The sequence below is a fragment of the Panthera tigris genome, chromosome C1 (genome assembly GCF_018350195.1).
Source record: "Panthera tigris isolate Pti1 chromosome C1, P.tigris_Pti1_mat1.1, whole genome shotgun sequence".
Classification (NCBI taxonomy): Eukaryota; Metazoa; Chordata; class Mammalia; order Carnivora; family Felidae; genus Panthera; species Panthera tigris.
The window spans coordinates 175,616,023-175,632,592 of NC_056667.1; the positions used below are offsets into that span (position 1 = coordinate 175,616,023).

The window sequence follows — 16,570 nt, forward strand, 5'->3', positions numbered from 1 at the left end:
TGTATGTGATACACATGTAAGTTTCCTCATCTATTAAACAATGAGAATATTAAACAATGAGAATATATGGCCTCAGAAGTTCCTTTCAGCTCAAAAATTCTGTAAAATGTTACTCTGTTCCTTTCCCTTTTTTCTTTTTCCTCTGAGAGGGGGAATTGCTTATAATATAACAAAAATGTAAATCACTGAGCTTCTGTTACAGCTTGTTGCCAATATTACTTCCTTAGTGAAGACCACAAAAAAAAAACTTCAGTTTTTTTGGTTTCTCTTTTGGACTTTATTTTTTTTTCTTTTTGATTGAAGTGTAGTCAACATACAATGTTCGTTATATTAGTTTCAGGTGTAAGACATAGTGACTCAACAAGTTGATATACATTATGCTACGGTCACCACCATTGTAGCTACCATCTGTTACCATGGAATGCCACTATAATATCATTGACTATATTCTCAATGGGCTGTACCTTTTATTCCTGTGACTTATTCATTCCATAACTGGAAGACTGTATTGCTCACTCCCCGCTTCACTCATTTTACCCATGCCTCTACCCTCTTTACCTCTGGCAACCATCAGTTTGTTCTCTGTATTTATGGGTCTGTTTCTGCTGTCTGTTTATTCATTTGTTTTTTAGATTTCACATATAAGTGAAACCATATGGGATTTGTCTTTCTCCTTTTTCATCTAGCATAATACCCTCCAGGTCCATCCATATTGTCACAGATGACAAGATATCATTCTTTTTTTAAGGTTGAGTAATATTCCATGCAATGTAGAAGGGTAAAACTACAGTTTTAACACATCTAGCAGTTCTGTAAATGTTTCCAATTTGCCAAATAAGCCATCAGAGCACAATTCCAAAATTAATTTAATTCTGATTGCATATTTGCAAGGACTTCCACAGCCTTCAGTCTTGAGCTAGAATTCCCTTCAATCTTGAACTGCAATTCCCTACGGAACTCTAATTCCCTAGAAACTATGGAAAGAAGTTTCTCTATTGAGATGGAGATACACAATCCTCCCATTTCAGCTATAGATATATATATTTCAGACATAAAACATTAGAAGCTAATTGATGCAGTGCATAAAGCCACAATCTGTCAAATTCCTTATTAGCTAAAATAGGTCACTACAATGTATAGAAATTAAACCTTGAACGCTTCCTATTTTTTTACCCAACTGCTTCAAGGTTTTCTCCTATCTCCTTTTATTTAGTATAGAACTGCACTAATATAGTAGCCACTAGCCAAATGTAGCTATTGAAATTAAAATTAATTACAGTTAAGTAAAATTTAAAATTCAGTTTCTTGCTCACACTAGCCCCATTTCAAGTTCTCATTAGCCACATGTGGCTGGTAGCAATCACGTTGGACAACACAGAAACAGAATAATTTCATCATTGCAGAAAGTCCTATTGGATATCACTGGTATAAATTTTCAAAATGAGTAAGCCATTCTAAGTAAATCTGATACACAGAATTTGAGACTTAAAGAAGTGAGGATGTCCATTCAATCCAGCTCACTGAGTTAAATCAAGAAACAGCCTCTTTTCCCCACTCCTACTTCAAAGATATATAAATTCTAGGAAAAAAAAAATTTTTAATGTACATCCAAGTTCAAAGCCAAACAAAGGATATCCATCAGTGCCATAACAAACCCAAAATCAATAGCTGAGGAGAAGCTACAGCCAATAATTGTGAGTGAGCATGTATTTATTTTAAGTCAGAAAGAAATTCTAAGGGTGCCTGGGTGGCTTAGTCGGTTAAGCCTCTGACTTCGGCTCAGGTCATGATCTTGTGGTTTGTGGGTTCTAGCCCCATGTCAGGCTCTGTGCTGACAGCTTAGAGCCTGGAGCCTGGTCTGGATTCTGTGTCTCCCTGTCTCTCTGCCCCTCCCCTGCTCACACTCTGTCAAAAATAAACAAACATTAGAAAACAAATTTTTTTAAAATAAATTCTAGGCCATATAGTTTATGAAATGGACTACCTGCCTAAAAGCTCATGCTAGGAAGAGCTATTAGATATGCAAAACATGACTAGAAAACCCATCTGCTGAGCCAGGAAGTCAATAAATTCCTTCCAGGAGAGGGAGAGAAAAAGCATGCTCAAGTACAGGATAACAAGCACCACCACTACCACTGCACAAAAAAAATCAAAACACCCCTAACAAATTTGCAATAGAAGTAATATCCATAACCTGGTAAAATAAATACATACATACATACATACATACATAAGTAAATGTCTACAAAAAGATAATACTAAAAATTAAAATTGTAAAAGCTTTCCCATGGACATCAGAAATAACACTACAATCATTCAACATTGTAACAGAGGTCCTATCCCCCAAATATAGGAAAATTCATAATATAAAAACTGTAGAGACAGAGGTGAAAAAAAATTATGTGCAGATGGTATAACTGCCTATGTAGAAAAGCCAAGAGAATCTATAGAAGTATCATTAGAATAACAAATTTCAGCAGGGCTGCTAGATATAAGAACCAAATTTAAATTTCAAATCACTTCAATATGCCAAAGACAGTAAATTACAAAATTTAACGGTAAAAATTACAACTAAATGTAGTAACAAAAAAGTAAGCTACCTAAGAATAAAACTTCAAAAAAACAAAAAACAAAAAAAGCAGGAAGATCTTTATGAATAAAGTTACAAAACATTATTCAAGGATATAAAAAGTCAAATCTGATGAAAAGTTCCAAATTGGTTTAGGGTAATAGTTACCCAAGTTTACTAAAAGTTATTGAATTATATATTTGAAATGGGTGAGTTTCATGGTACGCAAACTATTAACTCCACAAGTTTTTATGTGTTCATACAGATATGCCACACGCATAGATGGGAAGACTCAACATGCAAGACGTCAATTTACCCTAACCTATAATTGTCATTCCAATCAAAACCTCAATGGAATCTTCTGTAGAGCCAGACAAAATAAAACTAAAATTCTAAAATTCATATGTAAGATCAAAAGCCTAAGTGTAGCCAAGACAATTCTAAAAGACAACAAAGGCAACTTACACTACTAGATAGAAACATATCTTACAGCTGTAATAATTGTGACATTGTAGTTTCATCATAAGTACAAATAGACCACTGAACAAAGAAGCCCAGAAACAGACCAGGTCACATATAAGAACTTGATACCTGACAGAGGTATCATTAACATCAGTGAAAAAGGCATGAGATTTACACATAAAAGAAAACACAACATCTGGCTTTCTAGCTGAAAACTAAAAGTTAAAGGATGTCACATGCAAAAAACTACCCCACGTACATTAAAGACTTAGAGTACAAAGAAACAAAATATTGAAACTATTAAAAGAAAATATGACAACATCTTAATAACCTCAGTGTTATTACATGGTTTAATGCAAAAAAGCATAAATCATAAAGGAAAAGAATGGATGCATTTCAACTCATCAAATAAAAACTTAGATATACCAAAAAATAACCTAAAGTAGCAAACAGAGAGAAGTATGTATAGTTTACAAAAACGAGGAATCCAGAATACATAAAGACCTACACAATCAGTAAGAAAAAGACAATCCAACAGAAAGATGAAGAAAGGATGACACTGAAAAGAAAATCTAAATGATTACTTAAGAAAACACCTTCTATCAGGGCGCCTGGGTGGCTCAGATGGTTGGGTGTCCGACTTCCGCTCATATCATGTTCTCACGGTTCATGGTTCGAGCCCCGTGTCGGGCTCTGTGCTGACAGCTCAGAGCCTGGAGCCTGGTTCTGATTCTGGGTCTCCCTCTCTCTGGCCCTCCCCCCGCTCACGCTCTGACTCTCTCTCTCAAAAATAAATAAACATTAAAAAAAAAAAAAGAAAAAAGAAAACACCTTCTATCTCACCAATATGCAATGAAATACAAATTAAAGCCACAGTAAGATATTAAACATGCAAAGTTTAACACAAAAAAATGATGGAAACAACATGCAAAAAATAAAGTCTTGTACTTTAGAGAAGAATCTGGAAACAGCTGAAGACCTATAAATTATGATCCATCCATTCTGCTTCTATTATTCCTAAAGAAACTTTTGTACATAGACACTAAGGGGACCATATCTGTATTAGTAAAAATTTGAAATAACCTAAAATATTAATTAATGTAGAACAGAAAAGTAATGTGGGATACATTCATAATACAGAATACTACCCAACAGTTTCGTTCCATGTTATTAAAAACAACTTATGCACTGGTATACATAGTAAGATGTTACTTCTATAAATTTCAAAACCACACAGTAATACTACTTCTGTTCATAAATATGCAGTAAAAATATTAAGTATGGTCTAGTAGAATACACTAAAAATTAACGACAACAGTTGCTCCTTGAGGAGAGATAATGGTTGCTTCTGGGGAGAGAAAAGAATGGCACTAAGGAAAACAACAGAGCCAACTAAAGTATAAGTTTAAAACATGTAGTATTTTGGGGCACCTGGGTGGCTCAGTCGGTTAAGCAGCCGACTTCGGCTCAGGTCATGATCTCACAGTCCGTGAGTTCGAGCCCCGCGTCGGGGTCTGTGCTGACAGCTCAGAGACTGGAGCCTGCTTCAGATTCTGTGTCTCCCTCTCTCTCTGACCCTCCCTCATTCATGCTCTGTCTCTCTCTGTCTCAAAAATAAATAAACATTAAAAAAATTTTTTTAATAAATAAATAAATAAATAAAAAACATGTAGTATTTTATCTCTTCTAAATAAATCTTAAAACATCAAGCAAAAATAAAATATTAATGTCTGTTCATTCTGGCTGGTGGGTACATAATTATTTATTATATTATTCCCTGCAACTTAACATTTGAAGCGCATGCTTAATAAAAGTACTGCTTCACTTCCAATGAAACCTGGAACATCAACTATAAAGGTATTTTCATCCCAGAGTTCCTGAAGAATTAGGAAACGGTACTTCATTTTACAGAGAAAACTGAGGCCCAAGATTTTTGTTTTCTAAGAAAGCCAGCGATATAATCAGAATCCATGTTTTCATACTGAGTGTAGGACATACAGTAACTAAGTATAGCTTACTAATATTAAAGTATGAATTGTTCTGGAATGAGCAGTCAGAATAGTTCAATCAGCTTTATTTATGCCTGACATATAGTCTATGAAAGAGTAGAAAGAGTAATAAGAATGTCTACTGATTGTATCTTTAACAATTGACACTGCAGCTTATATCTTGATTCCATTTTTAAAGCTCTCAGAGGAACACACATACCAATGGCATTGTTCAGCCTATATTCTTCTCTAAAGAAATCTTGAGTTATCTTCTGGTCTGCCCCTCCAGCTTCTGAGATCGCTACAAAAAAAAAAAAAAAAAAAAAAAAAAAAAAAGAAGGAAGATAAGGGAAAAAGATTGTAATTTTTTAATAAAGTGCTTTCTAGTTAACACTGTCAAAGAGAAAGAGAATAAACTTAAAATACTGTGATATTAAGTACCAGGGGAAACTCTAGAATGGTTTGTTAAAGTTTTGAAGTGCCCTTACCACAGACACAGCCCCAGATCCATATTCTAAAGTCAAAACTTCAAGGCAAAAATTCTTAAGAATTTCTTACAAAGTGCTATACCTAATTTAGAACTTATATATTGCTACCATTTTATTTTGACTATTTTCTATAGCACCCAAATAAAGATTTGCTGGATATACATTTCCAATGGTAACATATCTTAACACAAAGTACATTATACATACACACAGAGAAATATAAGCATGTATGTGCATGCGTACTCATGTACCCATACACACAGTGCAATATATTCTGTCTAGTTAAATATTTCTGCCACATTCATTTCATCATGAAACACTGAGCACCCACTGTATTCCTAGTCCAGTCAATGTTAAGACTACTACCAAACCATTCTCTTCCATATACTGTAAGATTATATGCCTTTCCTCTTTAAGTCTTTTTAATGTTTTTTTTAAGTGTCTTTTTTATTTATCTTTCAGAGAGAGACAGAGTGCAAGCAGGGGAGGGGCAGAGAGAGGGGGAGAGACACAGAATCTGAAATAGGTTCCAGGCTCTGAGGTGTCAGCACAGAGCCCCATGCAGGGCTCAAACTCGGGAATGGCGAGATCATGGCCTGAGCCCAAGTCAGACGCTCAAACAACTGTCACCTAGGCACCCCTTCTAAGAATTATCTACTAAAATACAAATAAAAATATAAACATATTTCTTCTATGGGAAAGAGTTACCTAAAAATTGTTGACTATAGGTATTTAGACTAATTCTAGAAAACTGATATATTTTCCTTCAAAATGTTCCAAATGTTGACTTCTTTTCCTGGTTTTTAAAAGAAAGATTTGGTGTCTATTTTTTGTCATTAATGGTATTTCACTGATATACGCATGCCCCCAAACCCTCATCTATTATTTCTTATTCAGTTCTTACCACTATTTAGCAATTCTAAAATGACAAAAGTGCAAATTATATTGCCTATGGAATGAAGCTGTTACCTCAAAAATCTTTGATTTCCTCTTTATCTTATTCTAATCAATTAATTCCATAGAAGTTAAAATTAAATGAATAGCATTTAAAAAAAATTTTTTTTCTGAGTGCCCACTTATCATCTTGGACTAAATAAACATCTTTAAAGCAACTAAATCTCCTGGAATTGAAGACCGCTTCTTTATACACATAAACTAAATCTGTAACTTGTAACTGTACCTCCAAATATCAATATATATATATACTTATATATATATACATTTACATATATATATTTATATATATAATATAAAGTTAAATGTGTATGTAAAAATAGCTCACAGTTAGAAGAAGCTAAAAACAATATGTAAGGTTCTGCCTATCTGTAAACTATGAAGATCATAGGCTCAACTCCACAATAAAGGTTAGCTCCATGCTGAAAAACATTTTTTTAAATATATTCATGTTGTGGGCAAAACAATAAATTCAAACACAATTCAGTTAACAAATCTATCTAAGCAACTGAAATTTTAACACTCAAGTTACTTTAAATTTAATAGGTATCTAAATGTCCAACAACTGGCGAATGGATAAAGATGTGGTTTATATATATAATGGAATACTACTTGGCAATGAGAAAGAATGAAACCTTGCCATTTGCAGCAATGTGGAGGGAACTGGAGGGTATTATGCTAAGTGAAATAAGTCAGGCAGAGAAAGACAGATACCATATGTTTTCACTCATATGTGGATCCTGAGAAACTTAACAGAAGGCCATGGGGGAGGGGAAAGGGGGAAAAAAAAAGTTACAGAGAGGGAAGGAAACAAACCATAAGAGACTCTTAAATACTGGGTTGATGGGGGGTGGGGGAGAGGTGAAAGTGGGTGATGGGCAATTGAGGAGGGCACCTGTTGGGATGAGCACTGGGTATTGTATGGAAACCAATTTGACAATAAATCACATTTAATATTAAAAAAATTTAATAGGTACCTAAAATTATATCCTAAATCAAGCTTGTTTTTCCTATTCCAAATATAATAGAAACAGTACTGCCTTAACACAATACAAAAATAAATAAATAACACACACACGATAAAAACTCAAGGAAAAAAACCATCCCTGAACTCTACCAATTTCATTACAAAGTGTAAAAACAGTTTCAGTATATATTAAATACTGAAATATCATCACCAGTGGTGATGATAAATACGTGACTTTGATCCTGAGAATATACATTTCTTCTTTCTTTTGCCTTTAATAGTTATATGTATACAGATTGACCTAAAGAATTAGAAAGGAGAATTAATCTTTTTATCTCATTTCAACGTTTCTAAACATCTGTAAAAATATATTGACAATAGGATAAATGTATAAGTACATTCTTGCTTTGGGATCATGAACTGGAGAAAAGCACAAGAACAGTCAAGGAGATATGTGAAAGAATGTCATATTTGGACAATGACAAGTCACTCAACATGGCCAGATTGTCAGGTTATAGAACAAATTGAATTGCTGAATACCAGCTAACCTAGAATAAAAAGTGGACTCACACACCATAACTATATAGTTTGTTTAGGATGATTTAGGTAGAAAGACAGAATATATGAAGGGCACATACATAGTTTAAAAAAATGCTATTCTCATTTTTCTAATATTAACTACAAAAGCTAAGACATTATAATAAAAAAAAATTCTAAGTAAAGCAAATTACAAAGTACTACAAAAATTTCCTGTTGGTTTTATCAGTTCTACTCAGGGAAAAAAGCATTTAGGTTAAGAGGAGGAAAAAGTTTTTACCTCTGATATCACCCCCAGAACAGAAAGCCTTTCCACCAGCTCCTTTTATAATGATCATGAAAGTTTCAGGATCTTGTTCCCAATTCTATCCAAATTGAAAAGAAAATGGGAAAAGCATACTATAAATGAAAACTCATTTAAAAAATCTATATGCATTTATATACACATATGGATACACACATATACATGTATAGATAAATATGTCAATGCACATAAAGTACAAGCTTTATAAAGTACATCCAAAAGAATGGATCCTAACTTCATTTTCTTTTCTGACATAAATTGGAGACTATTCCAACAAAGTTGCTAGATGAATACACTTTGTGATCCAAATTGTATGATGATATCTGAAGAAATCTTTGCCATGACAACTTTGACACCAAGATGAAAGAAGATGGGCTTAAATATACATCCCAGAAGCTTATAAATCTGGTGAACAAATCAGTCCAAAGACTGTTGATAAACTGAACAAGAACCTTTCTATTGTGGTAATATAGGGCTCCAACCTACTGACAAATTTATAAGCAATAGAATGAAACCACAATACTGATTAGATCTTGAAGTGATTTGAGGTTGGCAGGGGCAACTATAAATAATCAGGATGAAAGAATCAAGAGCCAAGGGCAATTCAAAAGACTATTCACTAAAACATCAGTTAACCAGAGACAAAAAATTAACAGGAGCTGTATAAATTCTACACTTGAGAATAAAAATATAAACACACAAGGAAGAGATGTAGCTGGATGGATGTGGCTGTCCAAAAGACTAATGCAATATTGGACTACATTAATAGAAATATGGCATTCTAACATGGAAGTTTCTACTTTCTTCCACTCTGGTCCACTCCAACCTGAAATACTTGATTTCTCTTTATTACATTTAAAGACATATTATAAGGTGTCCCAAACGGACATAAGGAAATAGAAGACAGACTCATCAAATGAAAAATTAAGGAACTTGTAACCAGGGGAGAATTAGTCTTTGTGGCTGACCATATTAGGTACACCATTTCACTTCACAATAATCCTGTGAGATATTATAATCCCCATTTCACGGCTGAGGTAAATGAAGGACAGAGAGATGAACACTCCCAAGCTGAAGAGTTAATAAACAGAAGTCCAAGTTTCAAACAAAGTAGTCCAACTACAAGTCATGCTTTTCCACAGCACCATGCAGTTCACTTAGAATAGAAAAGCTTATAGTCTTCTCTAAGAATCGTGTCAGAATGCTGTCACATGGAACGTTAGATTTGTATACTCCTGTACCAAGAGGCAGAACTATTATCACTGGTTAAAAGGTCAGAGAAGCAGAGTGGCAAAACACAGGAAGAAACTCAGAGCTATGGAAAAGTGGAAGGAGCTCTCAGGAGGTCATGAAGTCCCTGTCATTAGGGACGCTTCAAGATAATCACATAGGGAAAGGACGAAGACAAGAAATCAGTGGGGCTTGGGCACTGATCCCAAAGATTCTATGGAAGAGAATCCCAGAAATGTTCTTTTAGGATACATTCTTATTTATTTATTTTTAATGTTTGTTTATTTTTGAGAGAGAAGAGAGAGAGAGAGAGAGAGAGAGAGAGAGCAAGTTGGGGAAGGGCAGAGAAAGAGGGAGATACAGAATCCAAAGCAGGCTCCAGGCTCTGAGCTGTCAGCACAGAGCCTGACACGGGCTCGAACTCATGGGGCCCAAGATCATGACCTGAGCTGAAGTTGGCCACTCAACTGACTGAGCCACCCAGGTGCCCCTAAGGATACTTTTTTTTTTTTAATAATTTTTTTTAACCTTTATTGATTTTTGAGACAGAGAGAGAGAGCATGAATGGGGGAGGTTCAGGGAGAGAGGGAGACACAGAATCTCAAACAGGCTCCAGGCTCTGAGCTGTCAGCACAGAGCCTGACGTGGGGCTCGAGCTCACAGACTGTGAGATCATGACCTGAGCTGAAGTCGGACGCTCAACCGACTGAGCTACCCAGGCGCCCCCCTAAGGATACATTTTTTAAAGTATCCATATAATTTAAGGAAATCACAAACCTTTAGTTGTGGGTAAATGTGCCGAACCATATTAAAGGTTAATGCATTTAGGAACTTTGGTCTGTTTAGTGTTATCACTCCTGCACAACCTCTTCTTTCCAGTAGTACTTCTCCTGCTGCATCCATGTGCATAGACATTCTCTGTGTAAAAAAAGATTAAGCCTAGGATGAAATTCATTAAGATTTTGTCACAAGCCAATATTAAACCATATACAGGTATACCTCAGAGGTGCTGTGGGTTCAGCTCCAGACCACCACAATAAAGCAAATACTGCAATAAATTCAAATGATTTTCCCCCAGTGCATATAACAGTTATGTGTGTCCCATGAACACAACTAGATAACTATCAGTTCATCCTAAATACCCCCAGAAATTAACCTGAAGGCTGACAGAACAAACTCCACAACTAAAGGGAGAGAAGAGGCCACACTATAGAAGCCAAGTTAAACACATGCTTGATAATTATGTCAACCTTGCTTTATGACTGAATAAAGCTGACATTGTGGAAAGGGGTGGGGGGAAGGAATTTTGCTAGTAAATACTAATGATCATCTGCACTTTGAGTCAGAATCTTTGCTGGTGGAGAGTTTTGCCTCAATGTTGATGGCTGCTGACTGATCAGGGTGGAAGATGCTGAAGGTTGGGGAGGCTGTGGCAATTTCTTAAAATAAGACAACAGTCAAGTTTGCTGTATTGAAGGACTCTTCCTTTCACAATTTCTCTGTAGCATGCAATGCTGTTTGATAGCAGTGTACCCACAGCAGAGCTTTCAAAATTAGAGTCAATCCTCTCAAACCTCAAGGAGCTGCTTTATCTACTATGTTTACGTAACAGTCTTAGATCCTTTGTTGTCATTCCAACAATCTTCACAGCATCTTCATCAAGAGTAGATTCCATCTCAAGAAACCATTTTCTTTGCTCATCCATAAGAAGCAACTCCTTCTTCATAGTTTGATCATGAAATGGCAGCAATTCAGTCACACCTTCAGGCTCCACTTTTAATTCTAGGTCTCTTGTTGTTTCCACCACATCTGCAGTTACTTCCTCCACTGATGTCTTGAACCCATCAAAATCATCCATGAGGGTTAGAATGAACTTCTTCTAACTCCTACCAATGTTGCTAGTTTTTGGCTTCTTCCCAAGAATCACAGATGTTCTTAATGGCATCTAGAGTGGTGAATCCCTTCCAGAAGGTTTTCAATTTACTTTGCCCAGATCCAAAGGACTCACTCTCTATGGCAGCTATAGTCTTATAAAATGTATTTCTTAAATAATAAGCCTTGAAAATTCAAAATTGCTCGTTGACCCAGGGATGCAGAATAGATGCTGTGTTAGCAAGCTCCATCAAAGTTCTTGGGCAACCAGGTGCATTGTCAATGAGCAGTATATTGAAAGGCATCTTTTTTTCTGAGCAGTAGGTTTCAACGATAGACTTAAAATATTCAGGAGGCGCCTGAATGGCTCACTCGGTTGAGTGTCCAACTTCAGGTCAGATCATGATCTTGGTTCTTGAGTTCGAGCCCCACATTGGGCTCATCAGGGCTTCAGATCCTGTTCCCCTCTCTCTGCCCCTCCCCTACTTATGCTCTCCCAAAAGCAAACAAACATTAATAAACATTTTACATATATACATGTATACACATGTATACATGTATATATGTAAATGTGTGTATGCGTATTCAGTAAACCATGTTGTAAACAGCTGTGTTTCATCCAGGCTTTGTTGTTCCATTTATAAAGCACAGCAGAGTAGATTTAGCATGATTCTTAAGGGCCCCAGGATTTTCAGAATGATCAATGAGTATTAGCTTCAACTTAAAGTCAACAGCTGCATTAGCCCCTAACAAGGAAGTGAGCCTATCCTTTGAAGCTCTGAAGCCAGCCATTGACTTCTAGTTATCAAAGTCTTAGATGACCTCTTCTTCCAACAGAAGACTGTTCCATCTATATTGAAGATCTTGTTTATTAGCATCACCTTCATTATCTTAGCTAGACCTTCTGGATGACTGGCTGCCCTTTGCCATCAGCACTTGCTGCCTCACCTTGCATCTTTACATTATGGAGATGGCCTTCTTTAAACCCCGTTACTAACTTCTGCTAGCTTCAAACTTTTCTTCTGTAGCTTCCTCACCTCTCTCAGCCTTCATAGAACTGAACAGGCCTTATTCTGGATTAGGTTTGACCTAAGGAAATGTAGCTGGTTTGATCTTCTATCCCAACTAAAGCTTTCTCCTTATCAGCAATAAGGATGTTTCACATTCTTATTCATGTGTTCACTTGAGTAACACTTTTCATTTCCTTCAAAAACATTTCCTTTGCATTCACAACCTGGCTAACTGGTGCAAGAGGCCTAGCTTTTGACCTATCTTGGCTTTTGACGTGCCCTCCTCACTAAGCTTAAGCATTTTTAGCTTTTGATTTCAAGTGAGAGACATCTGACTCTTCCTTTCATTTGTACACTTGGAGGCACAATTATTAATTGGCCTAACTTCAATGCTGTTGTGTCTCAGGGAATAGGGATGCCTAAGGAGAGGGACATGAAAGAACAGCAGATTGGTGGAGCAGTCAGAAGAAACACAATATTTGTTAAGTTCACCATCTTACGTGGGTGCATTCATGGCGCCACCAAAACAGTTACAACAGTAACATCAAGATCACCGTTCATCAGAATAGTGAAAAAATTTGAAATATCATGAGAATTACCAAAATGTGACACACAGACAGAGTGAGCAAATGTTGTTGGAAAAATACCACCAATAGATTTGCTCTGCTGATGCAGGGTTGCCGCAAACCTTCAATTTGTAAAAAAAAAAAAAAAAAAAAATCTGCAAAGCACAATGACACGAGGTATGCCTGGACATTAAATGCAAATCTTTCATACAAGTTAACAGTAAGTAATCAAATGGACTACTACGTATATCTGACAAAGTTTCTTTTTCTCTTTTAAATGCTTATTTATTTTGAGAACAGCACACGAGCAGGGGAGGGGCAGAGAGGGAGTGAGAGGGAGAATCCCAAGCAGGCTCCACCAACACAGGGCTTGATCCCATAGGAGATCATGACCTGAGCTGAAATTAGAGTCAGAGGCTTAACCAACTGAGCCACACAGGTGCCCCTGACAAAGGTCTCTAAAATTCTTTAAATTCTGTAGTAAAGCAAAATACACATACCAAAAGCAAAAGTATATACATAGTATATACAAAGTATACACATAGTAATTAAATCTTTTTTGTTTCTGAAGGAACAGAGTCAACTGATTTAGAACAGAACCTAGTCTTAGAATTACTTGGACTACAAAATACTCTCAAATCTCTTAATTTATGACTATATGCCAAGTAATACGTTACGCGCTTGCAAAGCAAAGATGAATAAAGAGGGCAAATAATTCTGACTACAGTAACTACTGACAATCTGAAAAAAAAATAGAAAAGGGGATATTTGAGCTGGGCCTTGATGCATGCCAAGAAAAAGGAGTGCAAGAATCCTAGAGAATAACACATCCTAAAACAAACAATGGATATTTGGAAACATCAAGATTTTTTTTTTTTAATGTTTACTTATTTTGAGAGCGAGCGAGCGTGAGAAGGGGAGAGACAGGGGTAATGAGAAAGGTGGAGAGAGAATCCCAAGCAGGCTGTGCACTGTCAGCATAGGACCAGATGTAGTGCTCTATCTCACGAACCTTGAGATCATGACCTGGGCTGAAATCAAGAGTAGGGCACTTAACCAACTGAGCCACCCAGGCACCCCGGAAATATTAAGATGTTAAATATGAGTGAATAAAGGCTGACTGAGGAAATGAGGGATAGGAAAGTAAACAGATTAAGCAGGTGAGGCCAGATTATAAAATGACAGACTTACAAGTCATATGGCTGTGATGAACTGGCCTATATGCTTACTTAGGAACTCATACGCTATAACTTAATTATCAGATTTCACTGCTCATGTAATATATAGTACTAATATAAACACCTGTAAGAAACATAACAATCTCCCAGGACTCTGCTATACACAATTGTTAGGACTAATGGCACAATCATACTTATTACTTTAACTAAAAACAATGCTTTAACCTTCACATGAGAACTGTGTACAATATAAAGCTTAAATTGGAAAATTTTAACTAGAGAATGCTAATTAAAAGCAAATGGCACACTTCTTAACTGAAATCTAGTAAAACACAGAAGTCCATAATTTAATAGCATTAAATGTTACACAGTGTTTAAGTCTTTATAAAATCATGCTGCACATTTAATGTCAGCTTAGTTTTTATTAAAATTCATTATCAGATAAAAATAACGTATATTCACTTACAAGGATTATGGAAAAGGCTATTAAAAACAAAGTCTGAATTTTTTTCAATTAAAACTTAAATTGGATAAAGGGTAAGTATCCAAAATCTACAAAGAACTTACCTAACTCAACACCCAAAAAAAACAAATAATCCAGTGAAGAAATGGACAGAAGACATGAACAGACACTTTTCCAAAGAAGACATCCAGACAGCTAACAGACACATGAAAAGAAGCTCAACATCACTCATCATCAGGGAAGTACAAATCAAAACCACACTGAGATACCACCTTACACTGGTCAGAGTGGCTAAAATTAACAATTGAGGAAACAATAGATGTTGGTGAGGATGTGGAGAAAGGGCAACCCTCTTGCACTGTTGGTGGGAATGCAAACTGATGCAGCCACTGTAAAACAGTGTGGAGGTTCCTCAAAAAATTAAAAATAGAATTACCCTATGACCCAGCAATAGCACTACTAGGAATTTATCCAAAGATACAGAAGTGCTGATTCATAGGAGTACATGGACCCCAATGTTTATAGCAGTGCTATCAACAATTGCCAAATTATGGAAAAAGCCCAAATGTTCATCAACTTGTGAATGGATAAAGAAGACGTGGTTTATTTATACAATGGAATACTACTTGGCAATGAGAAAGAATGAAATCCTGCCATTTGCAACAAGTAACGCAACAAGTAATATAACGAGAAAGAATGAAATCCTGCCATTTGCAACAAGTAATGCAACAAGTAATACCTGGATGGAGCTGGAGGGTATTATGCTAAGTGAAATAGGTCAGAGAAAGACAGATATCATATGTTTTCACTCGTGTGCAATTTGAGAAACTTAACAGAAGACCATAGGGGAAGGGAAGGAAAAAAAAATAGTTACAAACCATAAGAGACTCTTAAATACAGAGAACTAAGGGTTGATGGAGGAGGCGGAGGGTGGGGGGTATGTTGGGGAGAAAATGGGTGATGGGCATTGAGGAGGGCACTTGTTGGGATGAGCATTGGGTGTTGTATGTAAGTGATGAATCATGGGAATCTGCTCCCGAAGCCAAGAGCACACTGTATACTCTGTTGGTTAGCTAACTTGACGATAAATTATATATTTATAAATAAATATGAGAGAGAATACCATTGGACTCCCGATACATGATGCCATGTGTGGTCACGGCAGGCCCAAACTGTCCATTCTTGCAGGCCATCCAAATTATGACTTGTTTGAGCTGCAAACTGATAAAAGGGATTTTTCCATGACTAGTCATCTATATGGCTATCCAGATGACCTAGTGCCATTTAGCAATAAAACCATCCTTTTTTCATTGCTCTGAAGTAACATTTTTATTGTAATTCTTATTTCCATATCTATGTGGGTCTGTTTTGTACCAATGATTACATTGGTTCTTAATGTCTCATTACCACATTGTTTTTATTACTATTTTATTTTAATCATTGTTGATAGCATACCAATGTCTTCCAATATTGTTTTCCTTCAACACTGTTTTCTTGATCTTTTGTGTTTTCTTATGGATTTTAGAGTCAGCTTGTCAATATCTACAACAAACTTCCGCAGGGAGTATGACTACTATGGCAGTGAACTTAAAGACCTATTTAGTGGGATTGACACTTTTGTAATATTGAGTGTTTTATATATAATTTAAAATTTATTTCAAAATTTTATATTTCCCTGAGTAGAGATTTTCCACACCTTTCATTGGATGTATTCCAATTGTTTTTATTTCATTTATTTTTAAGATTTTAAAAGGCAACCACTTAATAGTTTTTAATTATTATTTGTGTATGGGGAAAGAGTCTATTATTCATATTGACCTTATAACAGCTAATAAAAATTTCCCCAAGCATCCCTTAAAGTAATTAAATTAAATTAGGGGCGCCTGGATGGCTCAGTCAGTTGGGCATCCAACTCCTGCTCGGGTCATGATCTCTCAGTTTGTGGGTTCAAGCCCCGCGTCGGGCTCTGTGCGGACAGCTTG

General features: G+C 36.0%; 1 protein-coding gene across 3 annotated transcripts in view; it reads right to left on the reverse strand.

Annotated features, from left to right (window-relative positions):
* Positions 1 to 16,570, reverse strand: part of HIBCH (3-hydroxyisobutyryl-CoA hydrolase) — a 119,133-nt gene that overhangs the window by 61,504 nt on the left and 41,059 nt on the right. For all 3 annotated transcript variants that reach the window (XM_042994911.1, XM_007099309.2, XM_042994910.1), the window contains exons 3-5: positions 10,277 to 10,417; positions 8,246 to 8,330; positions 5,240 to 5,320 (exon numbers count right to left, since the gene is read on the reverse strand). In XM_042994911.1, coding sequence (XP_042850845.1) covers positions 5,240 to 5,320; positions 8,246 to 8,330; positions 10,277 to 10,414 — 304 coding nt within the window. In that variant the 5' untranslated portion in view covers positions 10,415 to 10,417. The remainder of the gene's footprint in view (positions 1 to 5,239; positions 5,321 to 8,245; positions 8,331 to 10,276; positions 10,418 to 16,570) is intronic.